The 18869-nt window shown below is 39.6% G+C and overlaps 1 protein-coding gene across 2 annotated transcripts in view; it reads right to left on the minus strand.

The window, feature by feature from the left end:
* The window catches only part of LGR5 (leucine rich repeat containing G protein-coupled receptor 5), an 89950-nt gene that overhangs the window by 16758 nt on the left and 54323 nt on the right, over nt 1-18869 (minus strand). Inside the window, exons 4-7 of one of the 2 annotated variants that reach the window (XM_057429445.1) lie at nt 18436-18507; nt 6576-6791; nt 3829-3900; nt 1198-1266 (exon numbers count right to left, since the gene is read on the minus strand). In XM_057429445.1, the coding sequence (XP_057285428.1) occupies nt 1198-1266; nt 3829-3900; nt 6576-6791; nt 18436-18507 (429 nt within the window). The remainder of the gene's footprint in view (nt 1-1197; nt 1267-3828; nt 3901-6575; nt 6792-18435; nt 18508-18869) is intronic. The other variant, XM_057429446.1, reaches the window with a different exon arrangement.

Raw genomic sequence — 18869 nt, forward strand, 5'->3', positions numbered from 1 at the left:
CACCTTGTGCATGCAAGATAAGCTTTCCAGAGCCCAAACAATGCACTGAAGCACATGGTCTCATGGTCTGTGCTGGATTTGGGATGTCAGGTTGCAATTTTACACCACAGAGATTTCTTGCACCTATGAGCTTATCTGAAACATAAGTGTGATACTCAGAGGTGAAGTCCTACAGGAGCCAGCAAGTAATCTCAATCACATGAGGCACTTTGCTGGGTTATCCATGTTTGGCTACTGGCACCAGAGGTCAGCAAAAAGACAATCCTTAACAGCCACTGGATTTCATACCAATTATTTTAGCCAACAAGATGACATAATAGCAGCTGAGAACAACTGGGCTGCAAAACTCGTAGCCCCAGTTCCTCCTCCAGAGCTGCACTGTGCCAGCACTGTCCCAGCACTGAGCTGGAGGCAGCACTGCCTGAGGGTCCCTGCTTTGGAAAAAGTCCAGGTAGCTATTTAAAGGGGCTTTAAGATCAGTTTGTGATGCAGCAGGGGTACAACCACGTCCAACTTGTATATGACTACCTGTTGTTTTCAAAAACCTATTCTGATGGTACAAGTAACATGTTAAATAATTCAAAGGGAAAAAATTCTCAACATATGCATTGATGTGTACAATTGTGTGCATGATGTGTGAATCGAATTTCATTAGTTTGTAATAATTCAGCTCTTTCTTACAATAAACTTGGCTCATTTAATTTTTGATTATTTTTTAATGCAAGCTATGTCTGTGTATCCAGAAGTGTTTTATTTACAGCATTACAAGGGACTATTTACGTTGAAAAGAAAATGCTTTAATTTAATGCGGGGTAGGGAGGGAAGAAGGTTAAACCTTTAAACCTGATGGACTAACATCTTCTGACACTAGAAGACCGTGACTTATTGGACTGTTTGCAAAATCCAGCTGTTGTGTTTGGGATTCAAAGTGAATTCATTGTGTTTATTTACTGCATTCCAGGGAGAAAGTTCCTCAAAAAAAAACCCACTGCACAATGCAGTATACAAGTAAAAGTTGTCAGAACTTCAATGCTCTAAACTCAGTGTTGAAAATGATCTTTTATGCAAGTTGGCATGTTTATTAGTTTTTCCTAGGATATCAGTTTTTAAGGATTACTGATAAAATCACCAGCATTAAAAAAAAAAATCACATACTAGACAAAACATCCTCCTTCCTAATAGCAGCTCTGTACTTACAGTTCTTTTAGGTTTGTTAGTGTCCTGATAGCAGTGGGGAACTCGTCCAGACTGTTGTAATTTAAATCTCTGTGTGAAAATGGATTTTATTATTTAGGTTATTCACTGCATATGAAGTAATGAAGTATCACCTTCCATGCATTGAATAAATACATACAGACAAAAGCCAGGATATCCTTGAAAGTATATGGATGTTTTCCAACAAACTCTATTTAGGGCACATTATAATTTATATTTTTTAATCAGCATCCTATTTTTACTTATATCTTAGCTATTCTGAGATGAAGAAAACATAAGTGGATTCAGACACAGATTTGCTGTTTTTCAAATTGCCCATCCGAATCATTACTCGAAAGTATTAATGGCGAAAAAATCTTTCAAACAGAATATTCAGCAACTTTATATAGTGAGCTGTGTGTCACACGGCTAATACATCTCACTATGATGTATTTCTCTGATTCACTGTCTAGTCATATTAGTCTCCCTGTTTGTTTTACTTTTTCTGATGAAAAATCTCTAAAGAGTTTTTTCACAATGGTTAAGTGGTAAAAATAAGAGACACTGGAGTTTGGAGGGTAAAAATGATTGGTGGAAATCTTCCTCTAGCTAAAATAAGTGGGAAAACATACAGTAAGTTCAATGTTACCATTATCTGTATTGTTAATTTCAAGATTTGTCAATGTTCATACAGAGAATGTTTCTAATCACACAAATTGTAAAGCCAGTAGTTTAGTTAGGGTACGGACTTCTGCTTTAAGAAATGCTCATGCTGCAGTGGTAATTAGACTTTATTCAGGTAGATTGAATGGACTATAAGCCTTCTTTTGCCCTCAGATTGACGTATGCATCCTCTAGCATTCAGGAGACACATGAAACTAAAACCAAGATATGCTAGGTTACTGTGATGCTCTCTGGCACTGCTTTGTGAAGCATATAGTCTGAAAAACTTGAGCAAAAGCCTTTTTGAACAAGCAAAACAGAAATCACAGTTTACAATAGATTGAAATTGAAATAGTATCAGGCTGAAGTAATGCAGGCAGGAAACTGCTGTCTGAACTCAACAAGGCTTTCCTTCCTGCTTGTAAACCTCTCTTGCTTATTGACAAAAAGAGATTACAGACATGTACAGTTTGGTTTTGCCCTCCAGTGACATGTGATTTCCAGACCTATGCGTTGATGCAAACAAATTATCTTAAAGCTGGTGTCCATCATTTATGCTGAGATCTCTTTAGATTATCTTGAAACTATCTGGAAACTGGTCTATACAGGACACAGTTACCGGGCTTCAGGCAAGTACTACATTCTGTTATTACAGTCAAGTGGCTGCACCTACACTTATTCCCAGGTTCCTGACTGTCCTCTGTGTTTTCATCTCTCTCATGCCAGGTGGCTGGGACTGGCTTTGCAATTACTTATTCCATTGTTCTGTTTTTCACAATTTTTGACCAAGTGCCATGTGAATCTCATGTAAAAAAACCAAAACAAACAATTACATTTTCCTTCCCCCTTTCCTGTGCCCCTTTCCGGTGCTGCTCTAAGGGACTTCCTCTCAACTCACAGCCAGCTAAAAGTCAAAATTGCAAAACTGCAATTCAGTGGCAAGGGATCAATGTAATCAAAACTAGTGATAAAAAAAAAAAAAAGGCCCCAACCTTCTTGCTCTCTGGTCTTAATGAAACATGAAAGTGGGCAGTACATTGTTCTGTGGATGAGAAAGCAGTCACCTTTAGACTAGCATTATTCATGTTTGAAACTGTCTATTTGTTCCTTGTATAACAGGCCTTTTAGCCTCTGGCATGGTTGGGTGAAATACTGTGAATCTCTGAAAATGATGCAGCTGACTGTGGCAGGTGCCAGCGGAAGGATGTGGAAGCGTCTACTCTCCTTGTAGCATTTTGGGGGGTTGGGGGCTACTCCAGCGGACACCACTTTTACTTGAGTAACTCTGCAGTAAAATACCTTGAGCTAACCATCAGCACTGCATTCCTGTTTGGCATTCTTCTGTAGAATTACTTTTTGCCAGAAAACTCAAGAAAATTTGAATAGGTCTGAACAAACTACAGTGGAAACCTGAGGAAGCGTCAATCTGTACCAGTGCTATTCTTTATCAGAGTTCTTTAAATACAAAAACTTGGATACAACTGAAACGCTCTTCTCCCTTTGTAAAATACATGCATAATTTGGCTACCTGGCACTTTCATCTTTTCCAGGGATATAAAACCCCATCTAATTTTATAACACTACGGTGAGACAGTTTTCTAATGTTAAGACTTTTCATTGTGACAATTACCCAATCTACCTATTATTTGCTTTATTGATTAAACAAGACAAATAAATAGTACTAAACTAGCCAAACATATCTGTTCATGAATAGCCACTTCTTTTTCAATGCTCAATAGTTTTCAACTGTTCTTCAAACAATTTATCGATTGACAATGCTTATTAAAAAGGCAAACTAATTTTATAGTCAAAAATAGGATTTGCTACGTAGAGTCATTGTAAGCCACCACTTAGATCCTGTAGCGATTAGGCAGGCCAAAACCCACATTTGGCTTTTAGGCTATTTTTATTCTTTCAGAATATTAATGAAAACACTCTAAAAAAAGGGAAACAAATAAGAGGTCAACTCACAAAGTCTCTAGGCTGTGGAGCCCATCAAAGCATTTCTTTCCCAGGGAGTAGATTCTATTGTTATGGAGATGTCTGGAGGGGAACATTAAGCACACAGTCAGGAAAGCACACTGCACAGAGTGGACTTAAGCAAAACATTTTGATAGTTAAATCAAAAGAAATTTATTTCCAGGCATGTACTGATTATATGCAAGTCATGCTTTTGCAAAAGCATGTATAGAAGGCACCCCGACTGCCTTTCTCCTCCCCCCGCCATATGTCCCCACCCATGAAAGGCTTCCATTTAGAAGGGATTTGTTTTAAATCACCTAGATTGTTTATAAAGGGCATATCCCAGAGTTCCAGGTTGGGGGTTGCACATCAAATACAGAGAAATTGTAGAGATATTCACAGTGGTGGTTAGTAACATGTTGTCTTAAAAACCATGTATGGGGCATGAGGTGTATAAGGAAGACGTATATTCAAAGGGTGTCAGAGGATATGGCACAGAACAGGAGCAGGTAAGGAGATGGATAACACAGCAGACAGGAAAGGGGCATTAGGCTTGCAGAACGAAAGACGACACAGGGCCATAGGACAAGAAGTCGTACCTCCACTGATATGAGTAAACTAACCCATCTCAAAAGTGCTGTAACTTGCCTTCCTTTGAAACTGTAAGAATCAACATCTGCTTTCTCAGACGTTTAGCAGTTGAAAGTAATTTTGTTATGTATTTCAATCAGCTTCTCACACAGAGTGCTATTTCTGAGATTTTTAGACTAACGTGATAAAACCCCACTCCCAGTGAAGCTCATTAATGTGAGCAGATACAACCTGAAGCCACTTCATGTTGTTTTTTAAAAAAGATGCCTTTTTTTCCCAGCAGTTTTTTATTTTATTCTTGACACTCTACACCTAAAGTGGGGAGAAACTATGGGAGTAGCCCTTTAAAAGAAAAGAAGGGCTGTAAATAAGGGTCTGCCAGGCACTTTCCCTTCAATGCTTTATTCTGCTCTAAAAATACTGTTGAAGATCAGAGCCTCTCTGAATGCTCTGCAGAACCTGCAGAAATTGAGTCTACCTGTCCACAAAAGGCAGGGATTCTGATGGTAAAATGCAGATCTTCCATGAGTTTTTACTTTCCCAGGAAGAAAGCTAATCAGCTATTTTTCTTAATGACTACACTGACCTTTAATACTTTAGTTAGCATGGAAAGCGCATCTCCAACTTGCAATTATGTTTGGATATTTAATGATAGAGCTTCAAGCCTGCTCCAATTGACCATGCTTTTTTGCACTGAGTTGAAACTTTGCCAGACAAAAGACAGCAGAACCACACACAAAGATTCTGATGAGCCAAAAATACTAGATGTTGTAGATCATGAAGAATGATTCCATTATTAATCAATATGAAGACCAGAAGATTAGAAATAATCAAGGCAGATCTAAACCAAGGAAACCTAACTGAGCAGAAGTAATCAAGGCATGAAAACAGATAATTTTCTCATGAATTTCTTAACATGTCTCTTATCACTACGTTTTTGGTTGGGATCTAGAGCACAATGTTAAGGAAGTCTCTTGCCTTTAGCACTATTAAGCCTAGAAGCTCCATCAAATAACAAGTTCATCCAGTTTTTAACTTGATTTGGTTTGATACTTAATGTAAAGAAACAAAAGACAAAAGTTTTGCAGCACAAGGCTGCTGTTATCCCTCATTTTTGGTGCCCTATATGCTTATATAAGCACTAGGCAGAGATGGTGATTATAAACGTCAACAAAAGAACCCAAGCATGTGCCAGGTTCAATGCTTACATTAGGGTTAGTATATGCTAAAATATGCTAAGAGTCTTAGCATAGTGACTACGGTTTTGGACAGCTTGTAAAGCTTGAATATATTATTCTTTCTTTAATAATGACAAAATTTTCCAAAGTACCCTGAAATAACTTTTCCACCTCAGTTTCTCCAGCCAGTCCAGATTTTTTTTCCATCTGGTACATTCCCAGAAGAAAAAAAGATGAAACTGTGCTTCACAGTATACCTTCTGGATTTTGCTGCAAGCTATGCATATTTCATTTAGTTGAACTCTTATGCAAACATATGCAACTACAAAATTACATATACTTTCTATGAAGAGAAGTGCATACTTTTTCTACTGGACAGCATTCTTTTTCCAAGTCATCCAGAAAGCTCTCAGTTCATTTCCTGTTTCTAATCTTCCCTAATTTAGCCCTTAGAGTCTTAGAGGACACACAATTCATCTCTTCCTGTTTGCTTTGCTGACCAGATAGGGTGATTGTTTAATTCCCTTATGTAGCTCTTTATTGGTGATGGAAACTTGTAAGCTCGATCAAAACAAGTGATGCAGCAAATGCCAGTTTAACTTCAGGAAGATGTAAAAATCTGCTTCTCCAAGCTAATTTTTAAATATTATGGATTGTTGCAATTCAGAAAAAGGGATTTATATTTCAAAAAGAACATTCTCTGCAGCAAACAAAACTGACCTCTTGGTAAAGAAATATCACTAAGCCGAGTGCAAATGTAGAAGGGAAACTGCAGATTCATAGCCTGAAGATAACAATCTAATATTAAGACTGTAAGACAAAACGGATGTTTAATTAACCCAGATATATACCTATTTATCTATCATTTGCCATTTATCTCAAGCAACATCAAAATTAAACGCAGTATCTTCAAGTTCTTTATCACAAAGAGAACAGACCTGCAAAGAAGCTGAGATTGTGTCTAAAAAAGCAATCAATAAAACTTACAGAACTACCAAACTAGAGAGGTTTCCAAAAGCATAGTCTGGTATATAATGGATTTTATTCAGTGCCAGTGTCATTGCCTGAAGTGCTGGTAAACTTCTAAAAGCTTGGACAGGAATTTCTGTCAAAGAATTATCATCTAGCCACAGGTGTCTAAGGGAGACCAAGCCATTGAAGCAGTTGGGGGGCACATAGTTGATGTGGTTGGCATCCAGACGTCTAGGAGAAAAAGAAATAGAGAAAATTGACTCTGAGAAAAGAACAGTGGATTTCCACAATGACTATCAGAAGTTATCACCAACAACACAACCCCAAAGGATGCACATGTGTTGCCACATCCATTTTTCATTTTCTGGAGATCCTACATTTCCATCTTGCTTGCAGCCTCAGCCCTGAGACCTCACATTATGTTTACAATTCTCCTTGTCAGCTGGCTCTCCACAGACAGCTCTCCTTTGGAACCATCAGCTCACAGAGAGCACACACTGATCATTTTTGAGCAGACTCTCTGTTACAGACCAGGTATGAATTTGTTTCCCTTCCCAATCATTTGAAAGTATGGAATAAAAAAAAGTGCAAGAAACCAAGCAAGAGATTCTCTTTCAGAACCTATAAATCACTGACCTGCAAGATGGGTTTCCATATGCTCTCTCATTCTAAGAGCCAAAAATAAAACTCACTTCTGAGTCTCTGTTCCTGGTTTACCTTTCATATAAAATGTTTATTCCAATGATTATAATGAGCACTGAAGTTCACATTTTTTGTAGTGGAACAAAACGTTTTAAAAAATCGTTTAGTGCTGCTAATGCAATATACTTATTTTGAGAAAGAAGTTATTAAATACACTTCAGTTGCTGCAGAGCCAAGAGAGGGAGCCCAACTGCGCATCGTACCTCTTCAGAGTCTGCAGGTGATATCTTGCTCTCATACTTGTGTAAATAAGGATTAAATCTACTGAACTTTTTGCAGATGTGGTGCTAGAAATATTATGTCATGTATTCAGTGGCTTCTCCGTCTGCTCTGTTTTGCTTTCCCATTGTGATGCTTTCAGGGAAATATTTAAAAGTGTGCTTCACCTTTCTGAAACTGCAAAGCATTCAGCCGGTGATCTGTACTCCAAAACACTTTCTGCTTTTAATGTGTTGTAGTGACTTGTACCTTGGTCAGAACATGAAAGCCATGTTCTTAAACTCTCCTTGAAGATGTCTGTACAGGGCAGTAATTAAGTGAATGGTGAAACAGAAATAAATGCAAATAGATGTTTGAAAACACAACAGAACAAACAACCACATCCAGGGTACAAAGAAGTAATTCTGTACAACCTAAATTCGGTCTGTTTGAGAGAAGTGAAATACCTTTTGTGGCGAGCATGCTAATCTCTTTATTTAAAGCTGTTTCCTCATTTATAGTCATGTAAAACGTCAGGTCCACTCTATCTCCTGCTCCATGCTGCTCCTACCTACTGCATGAGAACAAATAATGACTGCTAAGGCTCTGTGCCAGGCTGACAAATAACTGAGACAAGGTCAGTCGGAACAAATTTATAAAGTTCAGTGTCAAAGCCCTTGTACAATTAAATTTTTGATATAATAACTGACATGGCTGGCAGCAGAGACGGAGCTTCCAAACAACTCAGGGGTCTGTCAACAAATGGGTGAGGCTGGAAATGGTTAGAAATACTCATGCTGTACCTCCCCTCTTCCCCAGGCAACAACCATGCTATGCCTGTGTTTTCAAAGAAGGTAGAATTCAAATGAGTAGATGAGGTTTCTTTGTGTTTAGTCATAATAAGTAAATTTCTTCCCTGTGTGATGCTGGTATGTAAACTAAGAAGTTACAGTTGCCTTAGTTTGACAGTTACACTGATTAAAGAATGGAGGCTTTATTCAGCTTATACTCTTACTGTATTACAGTTAACATCTCGTTCAATACGAAACCTGCCTGTGCAGCTCTAATGTCCCTGTTGACTCCACAGGAGTTACCCACAGGATGCCTGGCTGCATGGTGAAGCTGAAAGCAGGTTGAAATGGCAATGTTTCTGCTGTCATCAGGGGGACCAAGATTTTTGTCTTCCCAATATTTGGTAGCAAATCAAGGGACTGACTTTTTTAATACCTGAGGCTTCCAAATACAAACCCAGCACTGGCTATGTAAACAAAATACACAAAAAATAAAACACGAGTGCTGTAATATACATGAAATTCTAGGTACTTGAAAATAGGGAAAATATGGGCCCTCTCTGGAAAGAAAACAGAGACCATGTTACCCAGGATATGGACAAGGCTGAGGTATTCAAAAACTGTTTTTGCCTCAATCTCCACCAGCAAGTGCTCCAGCCATACCACCCAAGTCACAGAAGGCAAAGGCAGGGACTGGGAGAATGAAGAATTCCCCACTGTAGGAGAAGATCAAGTTCAAGACCATCTAAGGAACCTGAAGGTGAACAAATCCATGCATCTGTGGGCCCTGAGACAGCTGTCATGTGAAGTGACTAAGCCAGCATCCATCATATTTGGGAAGTCCTGGCAGTCCAGTGAAGTTCCCACTGACTGGAAAAAAGGGAAACATAACTCTCATTTTTAAAAAGGGAAAAAAGGAGAACCTAGGGCACTATGAGCCAGTTGGTGCCTGCCAAGATCATGGAGCAGATCTTCCTGGAAACTATGCTAAGGCACATGAACAATAAGGGGGTGACTGGTGACAGCCAACATAGCTTCACAAGTGGCAAATTTTGCCTGACTGATTCAGTGGCCTTCTACAACAGGGTTACAGTGTTGGCGGATAAGGGAAGAGCGACTGATGTCATCTACCTGGACTTGTGCAAAGCGTTCAACACTGTCCCACATGACATCCTTGTCTCTAAATTGGAGAGACATCAATTTGATGGATGGACTACCCAGCGGATAAGCAATGAGATGGATGGTTGCACTCAAAGTATTGCAGTCAACAGTTTGATGTCTAAGTGGAGACCAGTGATGAGAGGCATTCTTCAGGGGTCAGTATTGGGATCAGTGCTGTTTAACATCTTTGTCACCAGCATGGACAGTGGGATTGAGTGCGCCCTCAGCAAGTTTGCCGATGACACCAAGCTGTGTGGTTCAGTTGATACGCTGGAGGGAAGGAATGCCATCCAGAGGGACCTTGACATGCTTGAGAGATGGGCCAATGCCAACCTCATGAAGTTCAACAAAGCAAAGTGCAAGATCCTACACCTGAGTCAGGTCAATCCCCGGCACAGCTACAGGTTGGGGAGGGAAGAGATTCAGAACAGCCCTGCGGAGAAGGCCTTGGAGGCATTGGGTGATAAGAAGCTCAACATGAGCCAGCTTCAGTGTGCGCTCACAGCCCAGAAAGCCAACCGTATCCTGGGCTGCATCAAAAGAAGCGTGACCAGCAGGTTGAAGGAGGTGATCCTGCCCCTCTACTCTGCTCTCAAGACCGAACCCTGAAGTACTGCATGCAGCTCTGGGGCCCCCAACGTAAGAAGAATATGGAGCTATTGGAATAAATACAGAGGAGGGTCATGAAGATGATTAGAGGGATGGAGCACTTCTGAAGATGTATGAAGACAGGTTGAGAGAGTTGGGGCTGTTCAACCTGGAGAAGAGAAGGCTCCAGGGAGATCTTCAAGCAGCCTTCCAGTGCCTAAAGGCAGTCTACAAGAAAGCCAGAGAGGGACTTTTACAAGGGAATGTAGGGATAGGACAAGGGGTAATGGCCTTAAAGTGAAAGAGGGGAGACTTAGACTAGGTATTAGGAAGAAATTCTTTACTGTGAGGGTGCTGAGGCACTGGCACAGGCTGCCCAGAGAAGCTGTGGCTGCCCCATCCCTGTCAGTGTTCAAGGCCAGGTAGGATGGGACTTGGAGCAACCTGGTCTAGTGGAAGGCGTCCCTGCCTGTGGCACAGGGGCTGGAACTGGATGATCTCTAAGGTCCTTTCCAACACAAACCATTCTATGGTTCTATGATTCTATGAATTAGTGTTTAAATAAAGCTTGGAAGAAATCAGGAAGCTACAATTATTCCTGTGTCAGGTCCTGTAACTGGATTACATATCCTGCAAGAGCTTGTAAGAAGTACTGCCTCAAGTGCTCTTTTGTTATCTAATATTTTTAAAATTTCCAAGTGCCATTTTCCCTCTTGCAGATATTAAAAGGTTTCAGCAGTGGTTAAGTTTCCTGTTATACTGTAGGCAATGCACACTGATGTATAAAGCATTAATCAAAATCGCTGTTTTCAGCCAATTGTTTTACATGTGTTGATCAAAGTTTTGGCACTTCAAGACCTAAACCCATTAACTCACAAACATGACCCTACTTACAATTGAAAATATATAGATAACATGTGGTGAGTTTGAAAGCTGCTATTATATTCCAGAGAGGGCCAATTTAGGGAAACAAATACTTGATCTCTTCTGATAGGCAGCATGTAAATAAAGCAGCCAGTATGAAATTCACCATGAGCTCACTTAAAATGTTTAAAACTTTCAAAGCAAATGCTTGAGCTAAGTGGACGGTATCCCACTGGTGCTTCCTGTGAATGCTACAACCATGTGCATCAATTATGAAAAGATATGAAAAGTCACTGTAAACAGGACTCATTTATTAGTACTCTAAAACAGGTGAAAAAGACTTGATTTGCATTTTTTTGATCAATTCACTAAGTATCCAATGACTGGATACTTAATTTTATGCCACTGGTAGGTTTCTAAAGTAATATTTACTTTTTTTCCTGTTCTGAATCTTCTTTCAAGAGCAAGCCCAGCTACAACCAGGATGTACCCTGTGATCAAGAAGTTCCTTAATGTCTTGTAGGAGTGCCTTGCTTATTCATTCAGAGGTAAATGAAATGCTAGATATAGGATCAGGAAGGAGATTTCTCCCTCTGAAATGAACAGCTATTACATGGATTGCCTCTTCTTGCAATGGATGAATGCTTGGATACAATGAAGGGACCAGAGAAGAGGAGAGCCACAAAGACAGATAAAGAAGTCAAGTTAAAAATTATTCTTCTGCCATTTAAGTTTTAAACAGGAAAGGTAAAATGAACATGGCTGTATGTAACAGGTAGGGGAGGCAGAGAACTGAGAGCACACGTTGGGCTTGGCAGATTACAGAAGTGGTGTGCTCCTCCCTCTGTTTCCACCTTCCTCTTCTCCTGACCTGGCTCTGTTATACAGGGAGACACAGCCAAGCCTCACCACAAGGTATTGGGATGGGGCCTGTCTGTGGAGGGTATAACAGGCAGGAGGGGATCACCTCCAGCCCCAACATCTGTGCTAGTGTGTGGTAACAGGTCCTTTCAAGGGTTTGTTCACGTAAGTTTGACTAAAGCCTCATTTAAGTAATGGCAAGCGACACTGAAACTGGGTCTGAAAAGTGAATGTAATGAAAATATAGCTGGCTATCATGAGTCATGTTTTTCAAACATGGCCTTTTACGCAGGATATCCCCTTCAGTCCACAGGGGAAAATGCTAGGACTATTGTAAAAGATTAAGTACAACACACCAGCACAGCAGTTCCCACAGCTCACTTTCAGCTCTGCCCTCATATGGGTTTCTACAGGACTGATATAAAGAACCCTCGTGTGGCAGCAGCAAGACAAAAAAAGTCACTAGTCACAGTTGAGGAGCATTTGTTTCTGTCCCACTGCTCAGTTTTCCAGGAGGAGGTATCTGCAGCTCTGGGATTTTCAATCTTTAGTGTTTCTCTTCATACCCAAACATACTTCCTCCAAGATCACATGGGCCAGGATGCCAGATAACTGCATAAAGCAAAACAGCCAAGTGCAATGCTGTATTTATGCAAAGACTGGCCCTGATACTGGGTACCCTAAATCCCCACAGCTGGGAAAAAGTGGGGGCCAGCAGCAGTGGTTGGGTTATCCTAGGAATCTGCCTGCACTCAGGTTACCAGTCCCCAGCTAGACTAGCACGTTTGGTGTGGCTGGGAATGCTCCCAGGTCCCGCAGCCAGCTGGCTCTGAGTGACCTCTCCTAGCCTCCCAAGCAAGGTGGCTGTATGCAGAGCTCCTAACAGGCACAGTCCCAGGGGTGTGGGAACTCCCAGATGGCCCCGGGAAACAGCTCAGGCATGTGTTAGGTGGCACAGGTCAAAAGGGTGCCAAGGACCCTGTTAACAGTGCAGCAGGACAGATGGTCACGGCCAGTGCCTGGAGCACTAAAGCACTTTGCTTTGCTTGGCTGATAGTAGCAGCACTCTGTCACTATGGTGCCCAAAAGGATCTCAGAAGTCTAGTGTGAGCCCCTGTACTGACAGTCACTCCAACAGTGGCTTCTTGCTCTCCTCCCACATGTGGTGTACATACTGGTGGGCTTTAGCCATGCAGGATGATTTTTGGCTAGCAGTTCTGAAGTTGAGAAATTTGCCTGTCCTTTACAAAACGTGATTAAAACCCTCTCTTTTGAAATTACTCAGAAGACAGAAAAGAGTCAGATGCCCAGTAGCTTCTACTGGATGAAAAACCCCATCATCCAGTGGCCTTGAACTGCTCATCTAGTTCACTCTATTTGCACCAAACTTTGAAAGCAACTGCCTTGTGGCTGGTTGATTTAGGGACTGCATCTCAAAAAAACAGTAGCACATGCATTTTAGACAACCTTGAGCCTCTATCTTCCTCCCAGCTGCTTATCAAGATAGAAAAGTGTCTGTGACTGAGAGGGGTGGCCTGATACTGTACTACTACCTGCTTCATGTTCAGTCACTCTTCTGTTCTCTAGCCCATCCCAGGGCTCCAGTAGCTCAGATGACTAAGATGTGCAATAAAATGAGAAGACTGCAGTGGTGAGTTTTGAGCCGTCTTTGTGTATGTGTACATACAGCTGCATGGGTACACACAAACTTGATTTAAACTGTGGGAAATTCCTCCTCAGGGAGTTTGTGGGTACCTTTTGAGGTACTAGGTTTCCTAAGAGGATAATACTTTCTGTAGGCTTCATTATCATGGGGTGTGACATGGAAAACCACAACTAAAGCTCCTGTCTTTTCATGAAAACAGTTCTCTAGGGAGAATGTGATTTCATCAAAGTTGTTTTGCCTCTTAACAAAAAATCAGGATTAGTAACACAAGCATCAAACTGGAAAAGAAAGAAAAATGTTTGAAGTCAACATTTCTGAAGAAAAGGCTTTTTAATTTCAGACTTAAACTGGAAGCATTTCAGAACACTGAGCCCTCAAAGTCTTCAACTCTTTCTCTGGATTAAGAATGGAAACTTCTCTTGAAATGTCAAATATTTAGAGGAGTAGGGAGAAGATTAAAAATCCATTTGCAGACCTGTTCCAACCAGCTGATTATTAAGAATATCTAAGATGATTTCTAGATAATCTTTCATGTAAAACTCGGTGTAACCATCAGATGCTCCACAAATACTGAAATTTCTTAAAAATAAAGTTTACACAATTTACAAATTCTGTTAGGAAAAATAAACAAATGTAATTGATGTTATCTCATTGTTACTTGTAAAGCCAAATTAATTTGCTTCACTGAATTTCAAGTTTGCAGGTTGTCAAGGGAGAAAAGATGGTTTATTTTTTTCTCTACCATTTCTGGTGCTTTGGAAGATGGGCTATGCTGTCTTCTGCCCTATTTTGTGCTACTGAAGTAGAAGTCCTCTTAAATTTTACAGGAAGGAAAGTAGGTGATACAGTAAAAAAGGCTTGCTTTTCAATGTCCTTCATGACTGGTTTGGCATGGGCAGTGAGACAGTGCCCGGTCTGTTCTTGATATTGAAAATTTCGGCCTCTGAAAATGGTGCTTACAGAACAAACCGATACACATATGTAAAAGGTTTTTAGACCATACAGTTATATTCAAAATCACTAAAAGGCTGCTGGATTTAAAAGCATTCTGGAGATACTGATGCTGCAGAAAAACAAAACCCAGAGACCATCTGCTTATAGTTGGTTCTAAACAAATATATTTGCACAAGGTGCAAAACAGAGAAGACAGAACACAAGCGACACCAAACCCTGCTGCCAAGATCCAAGTTGGAACATGTCACTGACTCCTTTCAGTCATGTTCCTCCTTTTCAGTCATGGTACCTGTGAATATATTTTCTCACAGATATTTGCTGTTGAAGCTGGAATGCTAAAATCTCAGGGTTCTTTTTGTTGTCCACTTCTTATGTCATAGTATTTACTGATTAATATCTGCTGTCTGAAGGAGACTGATCTATTCTAGAAACAGGTCAACCCTTAAGAAATTTAGGAATATATATCACTCAAACTTGTTACGCTATTCTGCATGACAGACTTCGACAAGTTAGTGGAACAAATAGTTGCTTGTTCCTGCAGTACATCAGTTCTTTTTTTGTGGGCCACAGGCCATTTAACATCAGTTAATATATCTATCAATACTGATGCTTGCACTGTCATTTTTTAGCTTGGAACTAGATAATAAGAAAAGCATGTAATCTAGAAATACCCTTTTGTGCAAAATATTTGTGATGAATTTGTATTACAAGTGAACATGGAGAACTTGCTTCTGCATATATATATACATATACTGTTCATGTGTATGCATACAATTGTATATGTATACTGATAAAAAAATGATTGTAACATAATTCTCCTCACACTGACTAAGGCAGCAAGGCAGTTAGTATGGCTGACCACTCTATATGACTGCCTTTCTTGTGTAAAACCACAAAAGGCAGAGATTTGAGTCCTGTCATCAGTTTTCTGCATCCATCCTAAGCTAAAGCAAAGTGTTAATGAGGCTTTCAGAAATCACACCATGTGCATAGTTAAAGGTAGTTAAGTACAAGAAGCTGCTATCTTACAGGAATTGCCTTTGTGAAGGCTTTTAACCTCTTAATTACACTCTTGAAAAGACTCCTGTTAGTTCAAAGCTTTCAAGAAACAATTCCTATTGGAAATCAGAAATCAATGCAAGAACCACCTTGAGGACAGAAAATTCCTAGACTATATGAAACAACAAATTGAATCTGTGCACACCTTTATCCGACAGTCACAACCTTGTTTAAGCAAACAAAAGAATAATAGTTTTCTTTTCCTCAAAGAGGTCTCTTTTGCTGATGATCATCTTTCAGGTGATAGTAGCTCTTCTGTACAAACCCATATCATATCATCTTGTCCTGCTACACAGCTGTCTAAAGGTTTCTACTGACCTCTCCTATTCTCCTTCTGTTTTAATTCTGTCACAAAATATCCATCCTTTACATAGGCAAATGCACAAATGATGTTTGGTTTACTTCAAATTGTTCACCCAAGGAAAAAATATTTGCAAAAAAGCCTGAGTGAGACTGTCATTTTGTTTAGAAACTGTGATGAAAATTCAACAGTCTCTTTCAGAGCAACAAAAGAACTCTTGTTTGCTTGGCTTATCATGTTTTGGTTCAGAACGTGTATAGAGCGATCTGATCTCAGCAAGATTGTTTTTGTTTGTTTAGCAGAAAGAAAATCTAATACAGTCACTAGACCAGCATTTTCTCATGACTTTTTCAAAGATCAAAGGAAAGAACTGTAACCTCAAAAGTATATGGCTGAGATATTGCAGTCTGTGTCTGGTCAATAAAGAAAAAAGGTACTGACCAAATAGCAATTATAAGATAATTAATTCCTAGGGCTGTTTCACCTTTAGAAACCTTAACAAATGCTTTGTATATTAAGGCGGTAAATGTTCAAGCTGGACAAAAGAAACTGGGAGCTAATGAAATATAAAGTGTGTCTGTGTAGCGGCAAGTTATACACAGATGACATAATTCTGCTGAAAATCAATTCCTTTAATTAATTCTGTTCTTCAGATTTTGGATGAATTGAATGTATGCAAAAGATGTTAACCTTTTGGTGGAACTTCTTTATGCACAAAAAAAGAAGACTGTGTTCAACACAGTTATTTCTCAACCAATACAACTTAACTCTAACCAGACTGGATAGACTGGTACAGACACTCATTCTACCTTTGTTAGACTTTTACCAGTGATGCTGGTGATCAGTGCACACTGCAGCAATTGTTTATGATTTAATATTTGAACTTCCAGATTTACTTCCACATTGGATATTGGAACTTCTTAGGAAAAACAGCTTTACTTCAGAGTAATTCTGTGAAAACATAAAGTGGTCAGCTAAAGACAGAAGGTTCCTCTGCTCAGAGAACCCGCATGCCTATCTTAAAGAATCTAAATATTTTATGCTGCTCATCAAAATTAGTAGATCCTTTAGAAAATAATCTTTTTACTTTTTTTTTAATTGGGTGACAATGAAATTCTGTGGATAACTTGGAAACATACTCTATTTATTATGTCTGGCATGCAGACAGCAAGAGTGGCCTTGTGGTTGGAAACTGTTAACTGCAAGTACAGCAGAAAGAACTCATGATACTCAACTGACTCACAAGAATATGGCAGATGAGTTTCAGTGTCGATAGGCATCAATTGAGGCACTTAGGGAAATGGCAATACAAACTTTACATGACAAACTCATGAGTAGCTACTAATATGCTAGACAGAAGTCCAGCAGTCGTAATAAGTATGAAAATAAAAGCTCAATTTTCAGTAAAGGTTAAAATAATTCATCAAAATAAAATTTGGGGGAATTAGGAGGAAAGCGAACAAAAAAGCATTTATAATTCCACTCTATAAATCCATAGCGTGCAAAAACTTTAAACATGCTGTGAAGGCCTGATTGCTCCTTGACTTTTCCATATCAAATATATGAGAACTGAATAAAAGTTCAGTAAGAGTGACAAGGATGACCAGAGGAAGGGAACAGCTCCCAGATGAAAAGCAATCCTAACAGCCTATGCCTGAAAAACATGACTCATGGAGATAAAACAGAGGTCTATGAATCTGGCATATATCAATAAGGATCTGCTGATTTCACTTTCTCCTGATGCTGCACTTAAGGGACACCAAATGTGTGTTACAAGTAAATAACAGGAGGTACTTCCCCATGCTATGCAGAGCTAGCCAATAAGCAGATATACTGCCACAAAAAAAATCATGAGTGTTACAGTGGCTCAAAAAGCAATTGTACAAAAACATAGAATAAAATTCTTTAAGAGCTATTAAATTCAAAGAAGCCACAATAGGCTCAGTGAGTCCCTGAGTGAAAATTTCCAGCAGCTGGGACAGTTTACCAAAGGAGTGTTTTATATTCCTTGCCAGACCTTCTAGTTTTCCTGCTGTTGAAGACTGGATACTGGGCTAGGTCAGCTTTTAGCACAACCTGGTACAACCATCCTTACGTTATGGGGCAGAAGCACATAAAAATAATTTCATTCATACCATGAAGCAGCCAATCCTCACTCCTGGTCTAGCAGTTCTGGCAGTTCTGTTAAAACTGAAGGTCATGGACTGAGTCAGCATAGCACAGTCAAGAAGTATAAATATGGAGACCTGCCTGAAGCACAGATCATAATAAAGCATCCTCTAGTACACTTTGTTTCATGAGTTAATATTGTTTTCCATACTGCTTAAAAAGAAATAAAAAAATTACACCAAATGAAAAAAACAAGGGAGTCATTTGAAATTCTTTCTTTTCCCTGGTAAAGAACCTCAGCAAGAAACCATGGGAAGGACCAGTGCTCAAGGGACCATATTCTTCTGGACAGACAGAAAGCACTGCAGGGCAAGGTGTGTCTTCTCAGACAGCGAACCAGTTTATAGTGCTGCAGAGAAGCTGCCGGTGTCTTGAAATTACCGGAATGAAATCAGTCACTTTTGATGTTTGAGTGTACAATTCTGCTGAAAAACAGCTCAAAGAGAGTTAAAAGAAAAAGTTGATTCAGCACATTATTAAGTGATAATAACAGGTAGTTAATAGGTACTCATATATTCTTGTTCATGCAAGGTTACAAGTTGATTTGTCAAGTATACTCACAGAGACTGCAGGCTGCGCAAGTTCTGGAGTGCTTCAGTAGGGACCTGGCGCAGTTGGTTATTCTGCAGCATCCTACATTTTCAGTAGTACAAAAAAACAGAATCAACACAGTAAAGATGATTTCCTTCTCTCAAAATTTTTTTTCCAAGCTTACCTCCTTTGTACTGGTTCTATTGCAAGATTACAAACAAAGGAAAGCTACACAAATACTCTGTTCCCCTGCCCCTGTCAAATGCCAGCTCTTTTCAAAACAAACAAATACCTGAAGCATATTAGCTTTGTTAACAGCTACACATCAGCTTTGAGAAGGATTTTCGAAACAGCTGAGAAAGTTAAAAGAATAAATGCAATTCACTTTCAATAGGGCTTGAGCGCCTAATTGCCTCCAGTGATTCTGAAATTGTCATCCTCATGTACTGATTTTGTTTTCCTTT

This window comes from Pezoporus wallicus, unplaced genomic scaffold (assembly GCF_028554395.1).
Source record: "Pezoporus wallicus isolate ANWC-B61680 ecotype Strahan unplaced genomic scaffold, APGP_CSIRO_Pwel_v1 contig_5069, whole genome shotgun sequence".
Classification (NCBI taxonomy): domain Eukaryota; kingdom Metazoa; phylum Chordata; class Aves; order Psittaciformes; family Psittacidae; genus Pezoporus; species Pezoporus wallicus.